Raw genomic sequence first — 21835 nt, forward strand, 5'->3', positions numbered from 1 at the left:
CAGGGCCAGGTCGATTAGAAAGGCTTGCTCGTTGAAATGTTTCCGGGAGCGTTTGACAGTGATGAGTGGAGGTCGTTTGACCGCTGAACCATTACGGGTGCAGGCAATGAGGCAGTGATCGCTGAGATCTTGGTTGAAAACAGCAGAGGTGTATTTAGAGGGCATGTTGGTTAGGACGATATCTATGAGGGTGCCAGTGTTTGCGGCTTTGGGGTTGTACCTGGTGGGTTCATTAATAATTTGTGTGAGATTGAGGGTCTATAGCAGGCGGCGACGGTGAGAGACTTGTTTTTGGAGAGGTGGATTTTTAAAAGTAGAAGTTCAAATTGTTTGGGTACAGACCTGGATAGCAGGACAGAGCTCTGCAGGCTATCTCTGCAGTAGATTGCAACACCGCCCCCTTTGGTCGTTCTATCTTGTCTGAAAATGTTGTAGTTAGGGATGAAGATTTCAGAGTTTTTGGTGGACTTCCTAAGCCAAGATTCAGACACAGCTAGGACATCCGGGTTGGCAGAGTGTGCTACAGCAGTGAATAAAACAAACTTAGGGAGGAGGCTTCTAATGTTAACATGCATGAAACCAAGGCTATTACGGTTACAGAAGTCATCAAAAGAGAGCGCCTGGGGAGTAGGAGTGGAGCCAGGCACTGCAGGGCCTGGATTCACCTCTACATCCCCAGAGGAGCAGAGAAGAATGAGTATGAGGGTACGACTAAAAGCTATAAGAATTGGTCGTCTGTGACGTCCAGAATAGAGAGAAAAAGGAGCAGGTTTCTGGGGGCGATAAAATAGCTTCAAGGTATAATGTACAGACAAAGGTATGGTGGGATGTGAATACAGAGGAGGTAAACCTAGGCATTTAGTGATGATGAGAGAGATATTGTCTCTAGAAACATCATTGAAACCAGAAGATGTCATAGCATGTGTGGGTGGAGGAACTGAGAGGTTGGATAAGGTATAATGAGCAGGGCTAGAGGCTCTACAGTGAAATAAGCCAATAAACACTAACCAGAACAGCAATGGACATTGCATATTGACATTGAGGAGAGGCATGCTTAGCCGAGTGATCAAAGGGTCCAGTGAGATTCAGACAGCTAGCCGGGCCATAGGTAGCAAGCTGGTGGAAGATGGAGGGAGGTCTGTTTTTAGCCAACTCGTGCGTTTCCGTCTGTGGGTTAGTGGGGTTCCGTGTGGAAGGGGGGACCAGTCCAAGTTGGCAAAATAGTTAGTTATAGTGGCCCAAGAAAAGTGTCCGATAGACCTATTCAGATCGCAGCCGATAAGACAGCTAACGATTAACGATTAGCGGGCCGCAGATGGGCGATCAGGTTACGTCGCGACGGAGGGGCCAGTTGTAAGGGCCTACTACATGTACAGTATATTGTAAGGGCCTACTACATATACAGCATATTGTAAGGGCCTACTACATATGCAGTATATTGTAAGGGCCTACTACATGTACAGCATATTGTAAGGGCCTACTACATGTACATCATATTGTAAGGGCCTACTACATATACAGTATATTGTAAGGGCCTACTTTCATATTTAGGTTTATTGTAAGGGCCTACTACATGTACATCATATTGTAAGGGCCTACTACATATACAGTATATTGTAAGGGCCTACTACATGTACATCATATTGTAAGGGCCTACTACATATACAGTATATTGTAAGGGCCTACTGGGTGTACAGTATATTGTAAGGGACTACTACATGTACAGCATATTGTAAGGGCCTACTACATATACAGTATATTGTAAGGGACTACTACATGTACAGCATATTGTAAGGGACTACTACATGTACAGCATATTGTAAGGGACTAATACATGTACAGCATATTGTAAGGGACTACTACATGTACAGCATATTGTAAGGGCCTACTACATATACAGTATATTGTAAGGGACTACTACATGTACAGCATATTGTAAGGGCCTACTACATTTACAGTATATTGTAAGGGACTACTACATGTACAGCATATTGTAAGGGACTACTACATGTACAGCATATTGTAAGGGACTACTACATATACAGTATATTGTAAGGGACTACTACATGTACAGCATATTGTAAGGGACTACTACATATACAGTATATTGTAAGGGCCTACTGGATGTACAGTGTATTGTAAGGGACTACTACATGTACATCATATTGTAAGGGCCTACTACATATACAGTGTATTGTAAGGTCCTACTGGATGTTCAGTATATTGGGTCAGGATTTTCTCTCATTGTCTCTCTCTTGGTCTCTATTTCTATAACTTTTCTTCTATTTTAGGTATGTAGAGGAATCTGATTTCTGCAGTACGAGGGTTGAGTCTGATGAGAGAGGGAGAGGCAGAGAGAGGGGGAGAGACAGGAGGGAGAAAGAGAAGGATAAATATTGCGACTCAGAGGACGGACGACTGTCCCGAACCCAGTCCACAACTGCGCTTCAGCCACAGGTGATACGCTTGATACCTTTGAGTACTTTAAAAACAGGTCTGCCATCAAGTCACTCATACTGTACGTACCATCATATAACCATTATTCATATAATCCATTTGTTACAGAGGATTCTACCTGAAAATACTCAAACACAGTCTGACCAAAAGGGCTGGATGTCAAAACTGGATGAATATGGGGAGGTAACACTGCAAATGACACACTTGACCATGTGTTAGAACAAACTGGCACAAATAGAGGAAAGCATCATTCAAAACAATAGCAGTGTTTTGAATATTTTGAAGTGTCACTGGTTTGACTGAGTCTGTTTGGCTTGTGTTCCTAACAGTGGAGGAGACACTGGTTTGTGATGAGGGATGCTGCACTGAGTTTCTACATGGACTCTGAGGCTGAGGAGGTAATGCCATTTCCTATATCTGCAATATCAGTTCGCCAATTATATACCCATAGAAGTATTTTTGAGTCTGTATCACGCCAGTTCCTCCATGTCTGTTGTAGTCAGATGACCTGGATGGAGAGATAGACCTGACGTCCTGTATGAACGTCCAAGACTTTGACGTGGAGAAGAACTATGGATTCCAGATACATGTGTGTTCTTCCTGTTTTTTCTCTCATTGAACATCTACTACCAATACCAATACTACTACTACTACTACTACTACTACTACTACTGTTTCTGCTACTACTGCTACTAATACTATTTCTGCTACTACTGCTACTAATAATACTACTACTGCTGCTACTACTACTACTACTACTACAGATGCCGTATCCTAATTTGAGGCAGTTTTCTACAGCAGGACAATAGTCCTGCAGCAAAAGGAAATGTGAATTATTGTGTGGATTATAATTATTTTACATTTTTTGTAGGGGTTGATACAAGTCTGACATTTTAAAGTGGAATTACAAACTTTAGAAGCCTTTTGAAACCTTGAATACATTACAAGTTTGCATTTCCTGATGTGCAGGAAAATTCTCAGCAACAAAAGATTGACCAAATGAAGATCCGATATCTGTACTACTACTACTACTTGTCACGAGCGGAATGAACAGTTTAAGGAGTGAGTCAAACGCAGGAGACTGAGGTCCGTTGGAACAATCTTAATTTTTAATAAATCCACGGGTAAGTTTCACATACGGCTGGGAGCATAACAGTCAGAAAAATTTACAAAAAATAAGCTCCGTTCAAAAGGCAGACGGGGCGCAGCCCGGCAACCCTAATGCCTAGATAATAAAAGTAACACCACACGTAACAACGAACAATCCCGCACAAAATCCTAGCTAAACACAGACAGACTAAATAACCCCCCCACTAATGACAAAACACAAAACAGGTGCAAACAAAAACCAGACATAACTAATAGACACTGAAACACAGATCGGTGGCAGCTAGTAGGCCGGCGACGACGACCGCCGAGCGCCGCTCGACCGAGGAGAGGCGCCCCCTTCTGTGGATGTTGTGACAGTACCCCTCCCCTGACGCGCGGGTTCCGCAGCGCGCCGACGCCGGCCTCGAGGACGACCCGGAGGGCGAGGCGCTGGGCGATCCGGGCGGAGGTTGTGGAAATTCCGCAACATGGCTGGATCCAGAATGTCCCTTGCCGGGACCCAGCACCTCTCCTCCGGACCGTACCCCTCCCAGTCCACGAGGTACTGCAGGCCCCCCACCCGACGTCGGGAGTCCAAGATGGCCCGGACTGTGTACGCCGGGGCCCCTCCGATGTCCAGGGGGGGCGGGGGGCCTCCAGCACCTCAGCGTCCTGCAGCGGACCAGCTACCACCGGCCTGAGGAGAGACACATGAAACGAGAGGTTAATACGGTAATATGTAGGAAGTTGTAACCTATAACACACCTCGTTTATTCTCCTCAGGACTTTGAATGGCCCCACAAATCGCGGACCCAGCTTCCGGCAGGGCAGGCGGAGGGGCAGGTTCCGGGTCGAGAGCCAGACTCTATCCCCCTGGTTAAACACGGGGGCTTCACTGCGGTGGCGGTCAGCGCTCTCTTTGTGTCGTTCTCCAGCCTTCTTTATACACTCCTGGACCGCCTGCCAGGTCTCCCTAGAGCGCTGGACCCATTCCTCCACCGCAGGAGCCTCTGTCTGGCTCTGTTGCCATGGCACCAGGACCGGCTGATACCCCAACACGACCTGGAAGGGTGACAGGTTAGTAGAGGAGTGGCGCTGAGAATTCTGGGCCATCTCGGCCCAGGGTACGAACCGCGCCCACTCCCCTGGCCGTCCTGGCAATATGACCGCAGGAACCTGCATTCACCCTGGTTAATGCGCTCTACCTGCCCATTACTCCCGGGGTGGAAACCCGAGGTCAGGCTGACCGAGACCCCCAGCCTCTCCATAAACGACCTCCACACCCTGGACGTGAACTGGGGACCCCGATCAGATACGATATCCTCGGGCACCCCGTAGTGCCGGAAGACGTGGGTGAATAGGGCCTCCGCGGTCTGTAGGGCCGTAGGAAGACCGGGCAACGGAATCAGACGGCAGGACTTCGAGAACCGATCCACAACAACCAGGATCGTAGTATTTCCCTGAGATGGCGGGAGATCCGTAAGGAAATCCACCGAGAGGTGAGACCAAGGTCGTTGTGGAACGGGGAGGGGCTGTAATTTCCCTCGAGGCAGGTGCCTAGGAGCCTTACACTGGGCGCACACCGAACAGGAAGAGACATAGTGTGTTACATCCTCTACCAAGGTGGGCCACCAGTACTTCCCCCTCAGGCCTCGCACTGTCCGTTCCACCCCAGGGTGACCCGAGGAGGATAGAGTGTGGGCCCATCGGATCAAACGATCGCGAACACCCAGCGGAACGAACTTTTGACCCGCGGGACATTGAGGTGGAGTGGGTTCGAGCCGACCCGCCCGCTCGATGTCCGCATCCACCTCCCACACCACCGGCGCCACCAGACAGGACGCAGGGAGTATGGGAGTGGGATCGATGGTCCGCTCCTCGGTGTCGTAGAGACGTGACAGTGCGTCGGCCTTCCGGTTCCGAGAACCCGGGATGTACGAAAGGGTGAACTGAAACCTCATAAAGAACATGGCCCACCTGGCTTGATGAGGATTAAGTCTCCTCGCTGCCCGGATGTACTCCAGGTTACGGTGGTCGGTCCAGATGAGAAAAGGATGACGTGCCCCCTCAAGCCAATGTCTCCACACTGTCAAAGCCTTGACCACGGCTAACAACTCCCTGTCCGCCACATCATAGTTGCGCTCCGCCGGGCTCAGCTTCTTAGAAAAGAAAGCGCAGGGGCGGAGCTTCGGAGGAGCGCCCGAACGCTGCGAAAGCACAGCTCCCACCCCAGCCTCGGACGCGTCCACCTCCACTATGAATGGCAAAGAGGGATCCGGATGTGCCAGCACCGGAGCGTTGGTAAACAGAACCTTCAGACGACGGAAGGCTCTGTCCGCCTCTGCCGACCACCGCAATTGCACCGGACCCCCCTTCATCAGTGAGGTAATGGGAGCTGCCACCTGGCCAAAACCCTGGATAAACCTCCGGTAATAATTGGCGAACCCCAAGAACCGCTGCACCTCCTTCACAGTGGTAGGGGTCGGCCAATTACGCACAGCCGTAACGCGGTCATCTTCCATCACCACCCCTGTGGTGGAAATGCGATATCCCAGAAAAGAAACGGCTTGTTGGAAGAACTCACATTTCTCAGCCTTGACGTATAGGTCATGCTCCAGCAGCCGCCCAAGCACTTTACGCACCAGAGCCACATGCGCGGCGCGAGTGGCGGGGTAGATCAAGATGTCATCAATGTACACCACCACCCCCTGCCCGAGCATGTCCCTGAGAACCTCGTCCACAAAGGATTGGAAGACAGCGGGAGCATTCTTTAACCCATATGGCATGACGAGGTACTCATAATGGCCCGATGTGGTACTAAATGCGGTCTTCCACTAGTCTCCATCTCGGATACGCACCAAGTTATAAGCGCTCCTGAGATCTAATTTGGTGAAAAAGCGCGCCCCGTGAAATGACTCCACGGCCGTAGCAATGAGAGGTAGTGGGTAACTGAACCCCACTGTGATAGAATTTAGACCTCTATAGTCAATGCACGGGCGCAGGCCTCCCCCCTTCTTCTTCACAAAAAAGAAACTCGAGGAGACGGGTGATTTAGATGGCCGAATGTATCCCTGTCTCAAGGATTCAGTGACGTATGACTCCATTGCCACTGTCTCCTCCTGCGACAGAGGATACACGTGACTTTTAGGAAGGGCCGCGCCAGCCTGGAGGTTTATCACACAATCCCCTTGTCGATGGGGTGGTAATTGAGTCGCCTTCATTTTACTGAAGGCGATAGCCAAATCGGCATATTCAGAGGGAATGTGTACAGTGGAGACTTGGTCTGGACTCTCCACCGTGGTTGCACCGATGGAAACTCCTATACACCTACCTGAGCACTCCCTCGACCACCCCTTAAGAGCCCTCTGCCCCCACGAAATCAGAGGATTGTGAGAGGCTAGCCAGGGAAGTCCCATCACCACAGGAAACGCCGGGGAATCAATAAGGAACAGGCTGATACGTTCCTCATGACCCCCCTGCGTTACCATGACCAGTGGCACTGTTTCCTCCCTCACTTGGCCAGACCCTAGTGGTCGACTATCTAACGCGTGCACGGGGAAGGGTTTGTCCAGTTTAACCAGGGGGATCCCTAACTTATCAGCAACACTTCGGTCCATGAAACTCCCAGCTGCATCTGAATCGACTAGTGCCTTATACTGGGAGTGAGGGGAAAAACCAGGGAAGAAAACAGAGACATACATGTGGTCGACAGGGGGGTCTGGGTGAGGCTGGTGCGGACTCACCTGGGAGGTCGATGGAGTGCTCTGCCTGCCCTCTGAGTTCCCGGGAGAACCTCTCCAGCACCGGTCCGCAGTGTGTCCTCTACGGCCACAGTGGGTGCAGGAGAGGCCCCCCCCCTCCGGTCCTCCTAGCAGCGGTCCCTCCAAGCTCCATGGGCGTTGGAGCAGGAGGGATGGGAGGTGGAATGAATAGGCCCCGATCGGAACGTCCCCGGGCAGTTAGCAGGTTGTCCAGCCTGATGGACAAATCAATCAACTGGTCCAGAGTGATGGTATGGTCCCGGCAAGCCAGTTCCCGGCGGACGTCCTCACGTAGACTACACCTGTAGTGGTCAATCAGGGCCCGCTCATTCCACCCCGATCCGGCGGCTAGAGTCCGAAACTCCAGCGCACAGTCCTGAGCGCTCCTCGTCTCCTGCCTCAGATGAAATAATCGCTCGCCCGCCGCCTTGCCCTCCGGGGGATGATCGAATACCGCCCGGAAGTGGCGAGCGAACTCTGGGTAGTTGTCCTTTGCTGAGTCTGGGCCCTCCCAGACGGCGTTGGCCCATTCCAGGGCTCTACCCGTGAGGCACGAGACGAGGACGCTCACCCTCTCTTCATCGGAGGGAGAGGGCCGGACGGTCGCCAGGTACAGGTCCAACTGGAGCAAAAACCCCTTGCACCCAGCGGCCGTCCCATCGAACTCCCTGGGAGCCATTATCCGTATCCCGCTTGTACTGGGTTCGGTTGGATTCGGTAGGGGCGCAGGGCGATGAATTGGTCCTGGTGGGGGTGATGGAGCGACTCGCTCCCAGCTCTCCAGTCGGGTCAGCACCTGGTCCATGGCCGTGCCCAGTCGCTGGAGGAGACTGGCATGTTGGCCGACTTGTTCCTCCATTGACAATGTTCCTGTCCCTGCTGACTCCATAAGTGGTGCGGGATTCTGTCACGAGCGGAATGAACAGTTTAAGGAGTGAGTCAAACGCAGGAGACTGAGGTCCGTTGGAACAATCTTAATTTAATAAATCCACGGGTAAGTTTCACATACGGCTGGGAGCATAACAGTCAGAAAAATTTACAAAAAATAAGCTCCGTTCAAAAGGCAGACGGGGGCGCAGCCCGGCAACCCTAATGCCTAGATAATAAAAGTAACACCACACGTAACAACGAACAATCCCGCACAAAATCCTAGCTAAACACAGACAGACTAAATAACCCCCCCACTAATGACAAAACACAAAACAGGTGCAAACAAAAACCAGACATAACTAATAGACACTGAAACACAGATCGGTGGCAGCTAGTAGGCCGGCGACGACGACCGCCGAGCGCCGCTCGACCGAGGAGAGGCGCCCCCTTCTGTGGATGTTGTGACACTACTACTACTACTACTACTACTACTACTACTACTACCACTAATACTACTACTACTACTGCTGCTACTGCTACTACTACTGGCTACTACTACTACTACTACCACTAATACTACTACTACTATTACTACTACTGCTGCTACTACTACTACTACTGCTACTACTACTACTACCACTAATACTAATACTACTGCTGCTACTACTACAGGCTACTACTACTACTATCACTAATACTACTACTACTGCTGCTACTGCTACTACTACTACTACTACCACTGGCTACTACTACTACCACTACTACTACTACTACTACTACAACTACTACTACTACTACTACTACCACTAATACTACTACTACTATTACTACTACTGCTGCTGCTACTACTACTACTACTGCTACTACTACTACTACCACTAATACTAATACTACTGCTGCTACTACTACAGGCTACTACTACTACTATCACTAATACTACTACTACTGCTGCTACTGCTACTACTACTACTACTACTACTGGCTACTACTACTACCACTACTACTACTACTACTACTACTACTACTACTACTACCACTAATACTACTACTACTACTGCTGCTACTACTACTGCCACTGGCTATTACTACTACTACTACTATTACTACCACTAATATGAATACAGGCTATTACTGCTGCTACTACTACTAGTAATACTACTACTACTACTACTGGCTACTACTACTACTACTGGCTACTACTACTACTACCACTAATACTACTACTACTACTGCTGCTACTGTTACTACTACTACTACTGCTACCACTGGCTATTACTACTACTACCACTAATACTACTACTACTACTACTGCTGCTACTGCTACTACTACTAGTAATACTACTACTACTACTGCTACTGCTACTACACTACTACTACTACTACTACTACAACTACTGCTACTGCTGCTACTACTACTACTACTACTACTACTACTACTACAGTCTTGGGCTGCATCTGAAATGGCATCCTAGTCCATGCATAAATAATGCACTACTTTTGACCAGGGCCCATAAAGTAATGCACTATATATTGTGTAGCGTGTCATTTCGGATGCAGTCTTGGTGTCAATATGCTTTAGTTCCTTCCTGTTTGTAACCCCTCAGATGTGGCTTTTCTCTGTTCTTTATCTCTTCATCTCAACCAGACAAAGAAAGCAGTGTTCACTCTGTCAGCCTCGACCTTCAGGATCAGGAGGAAGTGGGTAAATGTGCTGAGACGGACTATCCGACCCAGACACACTTCAGACATCACACCGTGAGTGTTTCTATTGACTGTGTCTGAAATGGCACTGTGTCTGAAATGGCACTGTGTCAGAAATAACACTGTGTCTGAAATGGCACTCTGTCTGCAATGGTGCTGTGTCTGAAATGGCACCTTATTCTCTGTTCTTTATCTCTTCATCTCAACCAGAGTGTTAAACACTCAAAGTTGTGCAGTAAGCACAACTTTGGATCAAAGTTCCTATTAGCCCTGGTCCAAACTAAGTAATGCACATTACAGGGAATAGAATAGGGTACCATTTCAGACGCTGACAAAGTCCTGCACTTAGACTGGTGTGGCCTAAGATCACAACAGAAATGCACATAATTACTTTACGACATAATGAATGGACTTGGAGGCAGCAAGAAGACAATTAGACAAATGTAATAATATACAACAGTAAAAAATGTGACTATATCTGAAACACTTTTCCTATGGTCCCCATTATTATATCACAGACGGTCAGACAGTGAAAGAGAAAACTCTCAGCCTGTGTCGTCTCGCCAGCCTCCCTCTGTGCTCACCTGTGAAGACTCCGACCCTCAAACCACTAACTCCACCTCCAACCTTCGTCAAATGGACTCTGTGGCCCCGGATCTAAATGACACCTCCCCCAACATGTCATCAGACAGTCAGAGAGAGGCAGGAGAGGGCTGGGACAGAGAGCAAGCCAAGCGATTGGAGGAGAGGAACAGATGGTTTGAGGGGGCGATCCCCTTCAGAGAGATGGGCAGCAGATGGGACTCTTTGGATCTGAAGAAAGCCAGCGTACCTGTACCTGTCACTCACACCATGGACGTCAACAATAAGTGGGTGGAGTTCGAGAGTCTAACATTCAGGGAGATGAGCGTGCTCTCTCTGATTGGTGCACAGACTAATCAGACCAATCAGACGATTCCTAATCAGACGATTCAGACAACCAGTGCAACGACTCTACAGAGGGAGGTAGTGTGAGAATTATTTTCCACTCAAAATCCTAAATGTAAAACAGTTATTTGTTCATTTGAGTGTTTAACATTTAATAATCATAATGTTTAGAACTGTCTTGTAAAGGTATTATAGAAACAGAGAGGATGTTTTAAATATACATAATGAATAATTTAGGGTATCTTTCCTCACCCTTCTCACATGTCCTTCTTTCTCTCTCTCTTTATGTCTCACACTTCCACTTTCTTCTCCCCTCTTTCCCACTATTTTCTCTCTCCATCTCTCTCTCAACCCTTATCCCTTTCCTCTCCCCGCTCTCTCTTTCTTTCTATCTCTCCCTTATCTTCCTCCCCTCTCTATCCCCCTCTCCTCTCCCTCTCTCTCAGGCGCTATCACTCAGGCAGCAGGTGGAGTGTCTGCGTAAGGAGCGTGTGGAGATGGGGATGGAGGTGGACAGTCGGTGTGGCCCCTGGGCCCCCTGCGGCCAGCGTCTGGAGGCCATGGAGGCGGCCCACCACAGGGCCCTGATGGAGCTCCAGGAGAGCCACGCCAGGGAGGTCCGAGAGCTACAGAGACAGAGAGAGAGACTGCTGCAGGAGGAGAGCCAGGCCACGGCACAAGGTGGGAAGGAGAGACCTGTTGGGAGTAGTGTGTAATATCATGTAGAGTATTGAGTGAATAATTACACTTTTTCTAGGGATGATGTCACAAAGCAACTTTTGTTGTGGAACAGATGACCTACCCTCCTATGTCCTGTCCTTCCCCTCTTCACTTCAATGTTTTCTTTTTTCCTTGTCATGTTATGCCACTTCTGTGCTCTATAGCAGTTGAGGCCCTGAAGGAGGCTCACAGGGAGCAGCTGGAGAGGGAGGTGGAGAAAGCCAGAAGGATGACTGAAGGGGGTAGCCATATGGATACTACGTACAGAGGACAGACGTGAGATCCATTCTCTTAACCAGACATCAAAGTGAAAGGCACCAAAAGAATGTGGAAGAGAAGGTTTTCTCTAATGGGATAACTATCCACCCTGTGCTTGTGTATCAGTGTGGTTGTGCATTCATGCATCTGTGCGGGCATGCCCACATGCATGTGTGTTAAACATGTGTTCTTGGTTCTCTACAGGCCCCAGGCTGATGCCCTCCACAGTGAGTTGGACGTTCTGTCAGAGAGATATTCCCAGAAGTGCCTGGAGCTGAACCGGGCCGAGCAGAGCGGAGGAGACAGAGAAACAGAGCTGAGCTGGAAGGACAGAGAGATGGAACAGCTCCGCAGAGAGAACCAGGTCAGAGGTCAGAGAGCAGAGAGAAGAAGGAGAGAGAGTGAGTGAGCAGAGAGAAAGAGCAGAGAGAGAGAAGGAGAGAGAGAGAAAGAAAGAGCAGAGAAAGAAAGAAGAAGGAGAGAGGGCAGAGAGAAAGAGCAGAAAGAAAGAGAGCAGAGAGACAGAGAGAAAGAAAGAGTGAGAGTGAGCAGAGTCTCTCATGAGAGACTAATTAACAACAAATAAATTATCTAATTCATTCTCTAATTAACAATTTAAGCAATGTACCATACTGTCACACAGTGCAATAGTAATAAGTATTTTTATTTCTTCTTCATGTTTGTCTCAGGAAATGCAGGCTCGTCTGACTGAGGAGATCAGCCACATGCGCCACTTCATCACAGGTCAGAGGTCAGGAAACATCTTCCCTGGCAACTGTGAGCGCAGTCCCTCAGAATTGGAAGTAAGAATAAAGTTTGACATTCTGATTAGTTGTATTGGAAGCAGAACCGGATTCAAGTACATGTTGTATTTGACCATTTGTTATTTAAATGCCTTCTTCTGTGTATTTGACTATTTTCAAATTCACAGCCTAAAACAAGTATTTCTATTTGAGTATTTGAATGGTTATTTGTAAAAACCAAATAATCGACCAAATTGTATTTTAAAGTATTTTCAAATACATATTTCAAATACCTGGGTTAAATGCATTATGCATTGGAGTGTATTTTAGTATTTCCAAACACTTTCCAAGTGTATTTCCAAACACATTTCAATATTCAACTGCTTGTTTTTTCAAATAAATATGATCTGAATACTTGTTTTGAAGTGTATTGAAAAGTAATGGTAATTCCTGAATTATTATTTAAGTCTGATTGGAAGCAAGGCTTACATCAGAGTTGCTCTATTGATTGGTGTGTAGATTAGTGTGCCATTGGTGATTGGTCACATTGTAATGTTGTCCTCCAGATGCTGCCAACTATTGGCTGGACCAGATTCATTCAGAATCATGAAAAACTCACCTCAATGACATGCTGCTGGGGTCCTAAAAATAACCATGTAGAACAACTAGTACTGGTCATCAGTGACATCAATGCACTATTCATTCATTGACACGATACTGGTGAAAGAATTGTGGAATAATCTTCATATTGATGAGTATTGCATCACTAAAATGACCAAAAATACTAAACTGATGTATCTGTGTTGCCCTCCAGATGCTTCTACGAGCAAAGGAGATTGAGGCAGAGTACCTACAAAAAGAGATTGGCTGTCTAAGGAATGAAGTGCAGTCTCTAACCAAGGTACTACTGGTATATTTTGTATCCACATGATCAACCCTTACAAAATCCTGATAGCACACCATAAACACAAATACTAATCTTTAGTCAAATTTCCCTCATCATCTTGTCCTAAGGTACTTGCATATGCCGTTTCTACTGTTCCACTCCAGACCAACCATTCAACCACCATAAGTGTTTACATACACACACAACAGAATATGGATAAGAAATGTCACTCTACTGGTCTCCTCTGTGTTGGTCTATGACCCCCTCTAGGAGAAGCAAAGTTTGTGTGACCGCTACAAGGAGGTGTACGTGGAGCTGATTGGGATAAAGGGTCGCAGTGAGCTGGAGATCAGGGACCTCAGGGAGCACCTCAGACTGGCTAATGCAGCGCTGCATGAAGGGAGAAGAGACACCTGAGACTGGCCAACGCAGTGCTGCAGGAAGGGGGAAGACACCTCAGACTGGCTAACGCAGCGCTGCAGGAGGGGAGGGGAGACACCTGAGACTGGCCAACGCAGCACTGCAGGAAGAGATAGAGTTGATGGATGGATAGTTGGATGCCTGCTGTGAAGAGCCAAGAAGCCATACAATAGCACAATGTTTGTTCTTCTTTATGGCTGGCTGTGGTTAGCCTGGAATTCTCCAAACTGATATGCTCAGTTTCAACATATAGCAAAGTGAAACGGTGGTGAAAGAGAGCACATCAATCTGGATTCCAGGCTAGGCTGTGGTTGGAGTTATAAGACTAAAGAATGCATGTTTTATAGAATGACAGGGACAACCACAAAATAACACCAAAGAACATACCCCAACAAATGTGTTTATTTTTTTTTTTTTTTACACACGTAGACTCTTTATTGAGTAAATAATAAGACACATGCAAGAGTGAAGTCTGACTGTGCTGTGACCTCACAATGATATCAAATGATATGTAGTAATCTGTGGCAAGGAGGTGAAAGTGGGACTAAAAGGGAGGAGAGAGAGAGAAAAGGCAATGGAGAGGTGGATCATGATGAGGGCAATTTTCTCCTGTAAGGGGGCATCTCTTTCTCCTTCCTCATATTGGCTTGCCATCATTATTGCAAAGCACCCTGGAAAGGAATGAAATTGCAAGCAATGTCAATGGTCATTAATTCTCACAGTTGTATTATTTCTCTTCATTCTCTTTTAGATAATCATTGGTACCATTTCAACATGTTCCAACATGACTGTTTGGATTAGGTACATACCATTATGTAAATAAGATGTTGCCGCATGCACTCTAAACTACTGTTAGGGACAATAGTATATTAAAGAGATGTTTTATTTTAGGGTAGCCTGTGTGTCACCCTGGGACTAGTTATGATATTAGCCTTTTATACATCAATAGCTGTATCAATACAGCTCTTCTCATCACTGACCTAGGTTCAGTCGTCATCGTCATCATCCTCGGGGACGAAGATGTCATGCTCCTCAAGTAGAGCCGCAAAGTTCTTGCTGATCAGAGTTCCCACGTACAGGAAGGGAATAACTACAGCGGTCATGCGGATAAGGCCGAAGGATATCTGGGTGATGGGGCAAAAGAAAGAAATTCAGAATATCTACAAATCTGAAAAAAGTTTACTACATTAACTAAAATCGCTAATATCATACAGAAACATGACCACATCAAGCAACATACACAGTAGATGGTTCAAAGCCTCAGATAAGATAACATGGGATTTTTCAAAATGCATAAATCCTCAACAATTTCATTGATTCACATAATAAATGCAGATGCTCAGGGTGCCATACTCATAATACAATAAATTATTGATCTGAAATGTTTAATTTCCCACAAACAGGCTAATTCAATTGATATGGACTTTGACCAAAAAAATGGACACTCCAATACTCCATGGTATTTATTATTGTGTTAATATGTTACACTGGTTTATTCTGTGTAAGCCAATACTTTATTACATAAAACATTTACATTTTAGCTTTATAGTATAATTTTTCGACGCAAAGTGTCTAAAATAATGACAAATTACTTCCGTATCAAACATACACAAGTTCATTGGCTCCCACAGTTCTCTCTCCAATTCCATAAAATGTGATTGGCAAAGACTGCTGTCAATCTGCTCCAAGAGTCAGGAACCTCCCACATTATGTGTAGGGTTACCTAGCCTGCTTACTAACCGACTTGACCATGCATGAAAACTCACTTTATCCGGCTTTGGTTGAACACCGCCATTTGCTGTTGATACCGCATTTCGACTTTGGTTCAGTGTCGTTGTGTTAGACGGTTTCAAGACGATGTTACGGCTTACTACCCCCGTATTCCTCGATACGAGGTTCCGTGAGAGCCACAGGACAGCTGTCGCCATTTTCCAGTTTGGGGTGGGCGGGACAGCAATGTTTATGGACGGGTTCAGGGCGTATGTCTATCCGCGGTGTTGGCCGAATGCCAAATGCATTTTATGACGACAACAAAGATCAAACAACAAGACATGAATAAATACATGTAATGCACAATGTATGAACAGTCGTATATAGAATAGATAATTCCAGACTTGTTGTATTATGTGCTTCTCACACACTGTCTTTGTCCATAGAATCCAGTTTAGGCCTATGTGGATTCATATGCCATCGATGCTACAATTTAATTGCGCTTGTACTCAGTTGTACTTGCGCTACTTGCGCTAGCATTGACTAACATTTATTATAGCGCTTTTTTCAACAAAAAAAATAATAAATAGAAACGCGTACGATATCTGACGACAGAGCGATCAAAATGACGTTATATGCCATTCAGCCAACCAGCGCGCGAGGACTGCATCATTTTGTGCCGTTCAGCCAACCAGCATTTCCTTCGAGGCAGAGCGCGCTCGGAAAGAGGAGGAAGTCGAAAAATAAAGGACACCGAATTAATAAATACGTTAGAATATGTCTATGATATTTACGGTCTAACAAGGGACTGTGGTTGGTCTCACAACTACCTAAAAACCTTTGGGTTTACCTCAATAATCTGATTTTGAAATTACACTACCCGCCAATCAGCATACTGTCCCCTCGCCATACTTCGAGTTGAGAGACGAACGGGGACGAGAAACATTTCGGAATAGGCTTAGCGACCTAATATTTACATTGTAAATTGGTATTACAAACTTGATAATTATAAACGTTAAGGTGGTGGAAGGTCTCAAGAAAAGGTTTTAGCGAGCTAGTTTGTTTCAAACTATTCGTCACGAGAACTTGAGGTTCTCTCTGAGAAAAGTTGTTCGACGTCCACGAGCCGTCAGAGGCCTGTGGTCGAGGCTGCATGCAGCAGACACCATCGGCGTGTAGTGTCGGTGACATAAACAAGAAACATGTCGGCTCAAGCGCAAATGCGAGCGATGTTGGATCAGTTGATGGGCACAAGTAGAGATGGTGAGTAAACGACAAGCTACATTGTTTCAGTGTCGCTCGATGTTTCAGAGGAAATGTTTTTAACTAGTTGTTATCATGCTAGCTGACGTTAGCTAGCTAAGCTACCTTAGCCTGGGGACCAATGGCTGAATGCTAACGACGGCTAACTACTTGTTGTGTTCACAGTAAAGTAAACACAAGGAACATTCCGTTTCAGACCTTGTCACATTGTTGATGTTTGCTAGTTGGGATATTGTTGGCCCACGAGATACTACTGACTGGCTGCAGCTAACGTTGGACAGATAGCTAGTTTATTCTTTAGTAAACTAATCTAGTTTTGGTTTCAGGAATGAATGATCCACATGGGCATCCGCACCCACCGTAATCACAATTTTGGATAATAGGAAGGTGGTGTCTGGTATGCACACAGCTATTGCTTCTTGCGATTGACATGACATTGCTCAGCTCACTAACTCTCTCCCCATGTCTGATTTATTTTCGTGTAGGGGACACCATGCGCCAGAGAATCAAATTTACAGATGAGCGGGTCTGCAAGAGTCATTTGCTGGACTCCTGTCCTCACGACATTCTCTCCGGCACTGTGAGTACATGACATATTACTTAGTCCAGGGAATCCCAAACTTTTTTGGCCTGCGACCATATTTTGATATATATATTTGTAAATCATTGGGGCTTAGACAGTCTTACAAATCAGTACTTTTGACAGCATTTCAATCTGAAGAAAGTATGGTTTGAAATATTGGGAAGTTCAGAAGATCATCAGGCAATACTTTTGTATGATCTTCTGTGTAGAAAAAAACATCTTCATTGATTTAGTGCCTGGTCTTGTCCACTCTGTTCTAATGTGTCCTGCCATTGTAGAGGGAAACAGAAGAAGCGTACGTGTTCCTGAGAGTCTTATCTTTCAGTGATGGGATCATAATATTTTGTAGCTTAAACGGTTCTAAAGATAGATCCACATTTTGTAGGAAGTAAACAGACACCACTCTGTTTATTACAAGTTTACTGACGTAACCCAGGTTCTATGAACCAAGCACAATTTATTTATTGTATTTCGGAGTTCTCTCGTGACCCCATTTTTAAATCAAGTGACCCCGCATGGGGTTGCGACCCCTAGTTTGGTTAACACCGTCTTTGTCACAATGGTTGTGTGCAGTAGTGTTTATAGAACACAATGTCAATTGCACTCCTGAGTACAGGACGTGTAGGTACAGCTTTGAGTGAATAATTTAATGAATGTTTCTTGTCGTCGTATAGAGAATGGACCTGGGAGAGTGTGTGAAGGTCCACGACCTGGCCCTCAGGGCTGACTTCGAGATCGCATCCAAGCAACAGGAGTACTTCTTTGAGCTTGACGTGAGTCACATTGGACTGTCATGTACCTAGTATACATGTTTACCACACATACACACGTTTCCTCTGCATGCAAACTCCATGTGATCTGTTGATCAATGGATTGTCTCTTTCTCTCCCTCTTTTTCTTTTCTTCTGTTTTGTCTCCATGTGATATCTATTGATGTTTTCTCTCTGATCTGGTGACTTTAAACTCTCTCCTCATCATCCCCTGTCACCACAGGCTGCTGAGCACCTTCAGTCATTCATCGCTGACTGTGACCGCAGGACTGAGCTAGCAAAAAAGAGACTGGCTGAGACGCAGGATGAGATCAGCGCTGAGGTTGCCGCCAAGGTGACCGACCCCTGTTGTTTGTCTTACTTAGATAGTTCCCCACATGCTCATTAGGTGAATTGACACTGTATAGTTGGAATCCAATTCCATGGTATGTGTTGTTGTTCTGGTTTTTCTAGATTAATGTATCTGATTCATTTCAGAAAATGTCATTTCAACCGTGTATAAGAAACTGTAAATAAAATGAGATTTTGTCACTTTGTTGCTCTGGTTGTCACCGTGTCATAATTCTAACCCTTTCTCTCTGGTATCAACAGGCTGAGCGGGTCCACGAGCTGAACGAGGAGATCGGTAAGCTGCTGGCCCGTGCGGAGCAGCTGGGGGGCGAGGGGAATGTGGAAGAGGCACAGGAGGTCCTGGAGAAGGTGGAGAAGACTCGCGCAATGAAGAAGGAGGCAGAGGTCAGTTGGCAGGGGTCAAGGATGGTTGTGGTCACAACCAATCATAGGAGCTCGGAATGGTACTGTGATTAAATAAAGATGAACGTGTAAAAAAAAAAAAAAAGTATATATTTGTATGTATATACAAACCTGTTTCAGCAAGGCCTCTTAGATGTTTAACAGCCAGGTATAAAAGGAATTTCACATGTGCACTCAAAATACATCCCAGAAGTCAGTCAATATCAGTCATTTGAAAGTGGGTCAGGCATTTGTGTACTATGTCCTAATTAAAGTTAGTCTTCAACACCTCAGCATACGCACTAAGAACTTTGCAGTGTCCTAGTTCTAACGTCAGTCTGGTTTACTGTTGCTTTCTCCCAGGACGTATACAGGAACTCGATGCCGGCGTCCAGCTTCCAGCAGCAGAAGCTCCGGGTGTGCGAGGTGTGCTCCGCCTACCTAGGTCTCCATGACAACGACCGCCGCCTAGCTGACCACTTCGGAGGCAAACTGCATCTGGGATTCATTGAGATCCGGGAGAAGCTGGAAAGGCTACGGGTGAGACACGCACCATATATCAGTAGTCAGAACCTAGTAGGATATCACTCGTTATGTAGACGTTTACTTTGCTTTTCAGGAAGTGTAAAACCTGAGCTGTCTGAGCACAGTTGTTGCGATGGATTTGTGTACTTAGTTACATGCTTTGTTTTTTTCCTCCTACAGAAAGCCGTTGTGGAGAAGCAAGAAGGAATGCGAATGAGAAGAAGGGAGGAGCGTGAAAAGGAGGAAGAGAAAGCAAAGGAGTGGGAGCTGGAGCGAGAACGAGAGAGGGAAAAGGAGAGGGAGCGCGAAACTGAACGTGTACGGGAGAGGGAGAGAGAAAGAGAGAGGGGGGAGAGAGATCGCCGGAGGTGAGCTAAATCTGACTTGTTCCCATCAGTTCAGACATCAAACAAATGCTTCAAAATGCTCGTTCTCTTGTATTTTAACAATCCACTTTGATGTATTTTTTTCACAGGACAAGATCAAGAAGTGGTGAACGATACAGGGAGGGAGGCAGCTCATCCTCCCATCGCTCGAGACGACACCGCTCCTCTCGTCCCCGGGAGGAGGGAGGAGGAGAGCGGGAAAGGGAACGTAAGCATAGACACAAGGACGGGCATCGCTCGCGCTCCCACTCTCACAGGAGCAAGAGGAAGAGGTGAGGCCCGAACAGACAGACAGGAACCCTGATGTGATACTTAGGAAATGGCAGATAGCCCTTATGTCACTAAAATCAAGCACCAACTAGAAGAGAACAGAATGAAATCAGGAGGTACTACTACCTTTTTTAGTTTACCAGGTTGCCTGAACAACAAAAAACGTAATGTTTTCTTTTTCCGTTGCAAAATGTTTTTCTATGTACCTTGTGCCCAAATGAACACGACTCACATAGCCCTTATGTCACTAAAATCAGGCAGCAACTAGATTAAAACAGGGAGGTACAACTACCTTAATTTTGCCAGGTTTTACATTGTCAAATGTTTTGCTATACTGTGCCCTAATGAATACGAACCAGCTCTTTCCAAACAGTTTGTCTGGGTTTAATTTTGTTTGTCTATCATCGGGTGCTTGATCTTTTACCAATTCCTGATCTATTTCCTTCTACCCAGGTCTTCCAGGGACAGATCCTCACACACCCGAGACAGAGAACCCCGCTCACCGTCTCAGCGCTCTCCATCTGGGCGTTCACCCTCAGGGCGCTCCCCTTCCCAGGAGAGATGGAGGGAGAGCGGAGGAGAGGGACCACCCCGCTCCCGGGAGCAAGACGACAGGCCCGAGCCCGTGACGAGGGAAGACCGGGAGAGGTCCACCTCTCCAGAGATGATGGCCAGGGGGAGAGAAAGAGAGAGATCTCTGTCGCTAGAGAGGGATAGACGTTCCAGCTCAGATGGGGAGAGGGAGTCGGGGGAGATATGATACAGAGGTCATGTTAGAGCAGGGGGGGTTTAGAAAGATGGAGCAACAGTCCATTCTAATGGGCTCTTTACCCCTTCACCTGAGCCATAATCCTTAGATGTTTGCAGATCTATAAGATGGAAGCAATATGGTAGCAGCTACACTGCTTATACCTATCCAGACCTTTCAGATCTGCAATCATCAAAGGTTTATGGCCTGGTGGGTGGGAGTGAATTGGGACTGGCTGGAAGGGTCCAGGAGGGTGGTGAGTGAGTATGTGTGTTCATTCATGTTGAAGTGCGACATATAAATTGGGCGGAGAGGAAAAATTGGGACAAGGAAATCAGGATGGGAGCATGCAAAGATAGTTGGTGGAGCTTTCGATTGGGATGAATGGGAAAGACCTTGAACGAAAGGAAGGAAGTTGGACTGTGAGCAACACTTTATTTCATGTAATAATTGGATATTGGGATGGGGTTAGTAGAGGGAGATGGAAGTTCTACCCATTTAAACATTATTTTATTAATGCTGTTCTGTTTTTTTTTTTTTAAAATCATCATTATGATTGACAATGTTGATGCTGTTGTGATTTTCTGGGTTCCAACATGGATCCAAAGATCGGTTTCATATGGGGGAGCGCGTATAGTGTGTACAACTTAGATTTATACACAAACAGTGATGAACAACCACATCCTTTGAAAGATAAACATACTTGAGAGTATCACTTAAGACTTCACACTAATATGGGCATGCAGAATTCAATATAGTTGACAACGTACACAAGCATTTTACATACTTTTACTTTATTGGTATCCGGCAGAAAACCATGAATAGATGCATACATTTCAGCAGAAACCCATGGACACACACATACACACAGTCCTTTTGCTGTGAGTCAAGGTGGATGTTTTGGGGGATCTACCTTGGTCTGCCATCTACTACAAAGTTAATAAAAGTCCTGCTTCCATTGTGACTCATGTTTCCTGTCCATTCTTAATGTTGGAATCCTAAAAAGCTGAGGGATG

At 46.3% G+C, this 21835-nt stretch overlaps 2 protein-coding genes and 1 long non-coding RNA gene across 3 annotated transcripts; all 3 read left to right on the forward strand.

The window, feature by feature from the left end:
• Window positions 1–2563: 2563 nt before the first annotated feature.
• LOC106594596 (uncharacterized) lies at window positions 2564–3045 on the forward strand. The gene is made up of 3 exons (XR_001326158.1): window positions 2564–2640; window positions 2787–2855; window positions 2957–3045. It is a non-coding gene; the product is annotated as an uncharacterized lncRNA (long non-coding RNA).
• A 7350-nt stretch (window positions 3046–10395) lies between these two features.
• Window positions 10396–14722, forward strand: LOC106564557 (TRIO and F-actin-binding protein). The gene is made up of 7 exons (XM_045691119.1): window positions 10396–10883; window positions 11252–11486; window positions 11690–11801; window positions 11988–12147; window positions 12473–12586; window positions 13341–13427; window positions 13683–14722. The coding sequence occupies exons 1-7, from the start codon at window positions 10515–10517 to the stop codon at window positions 13827–13829; spliced, it is 1224 nt and encodes a 407-aa protein (XP_045547075.1). The 5' UTR covers window positions 10396–10514; the 3' UTR covers window positions 13830–14722.
• A 1501-nt stretch (window positions 14723–16223) lies between these two features.
• Window positions 16224–21783, forward strand: LOC106564546 (putative RNA-binding protein Luc7-like 2). Its single transcript, XM_014130678.2, has 9 exons — window positions 16224–16805; window positions 17291–17385; window positions 18063–18161; window positions 18382–18492; window positions 18750–18893; window positions 19254–19430; window positions 19596–19783; window positions 19891–20073; window positions 20525–21783. The coding sequence occupies exons 1-9, from the start codon at window positions 16745–16747 to the stop codon at window positions 20829–20831; spliced, it is 1365 nt and encodes a 454-aa protein (XP_013986153.1). The 5' UTR covers window positions 16224–16744; the 3' UTR covers window positions 20832–21783.
• Window positions 21784–21835: the final 52 nt, after the last annotated feature.

The sequence above is a fragment of the Salmo salar genome, chromosome ssa12, assembly GCF_905237065.1.
Source record: "Salmo salar chromosome ssa12, Ssal_v3.1, whole genome shotgun sequence".
Classification (NCBI taxonomy): Eukaryota; Metazoa; Chordata; class Actinopteri; order Salmoniformes; family Salmonidae; genus Salmo; species Salmo salar.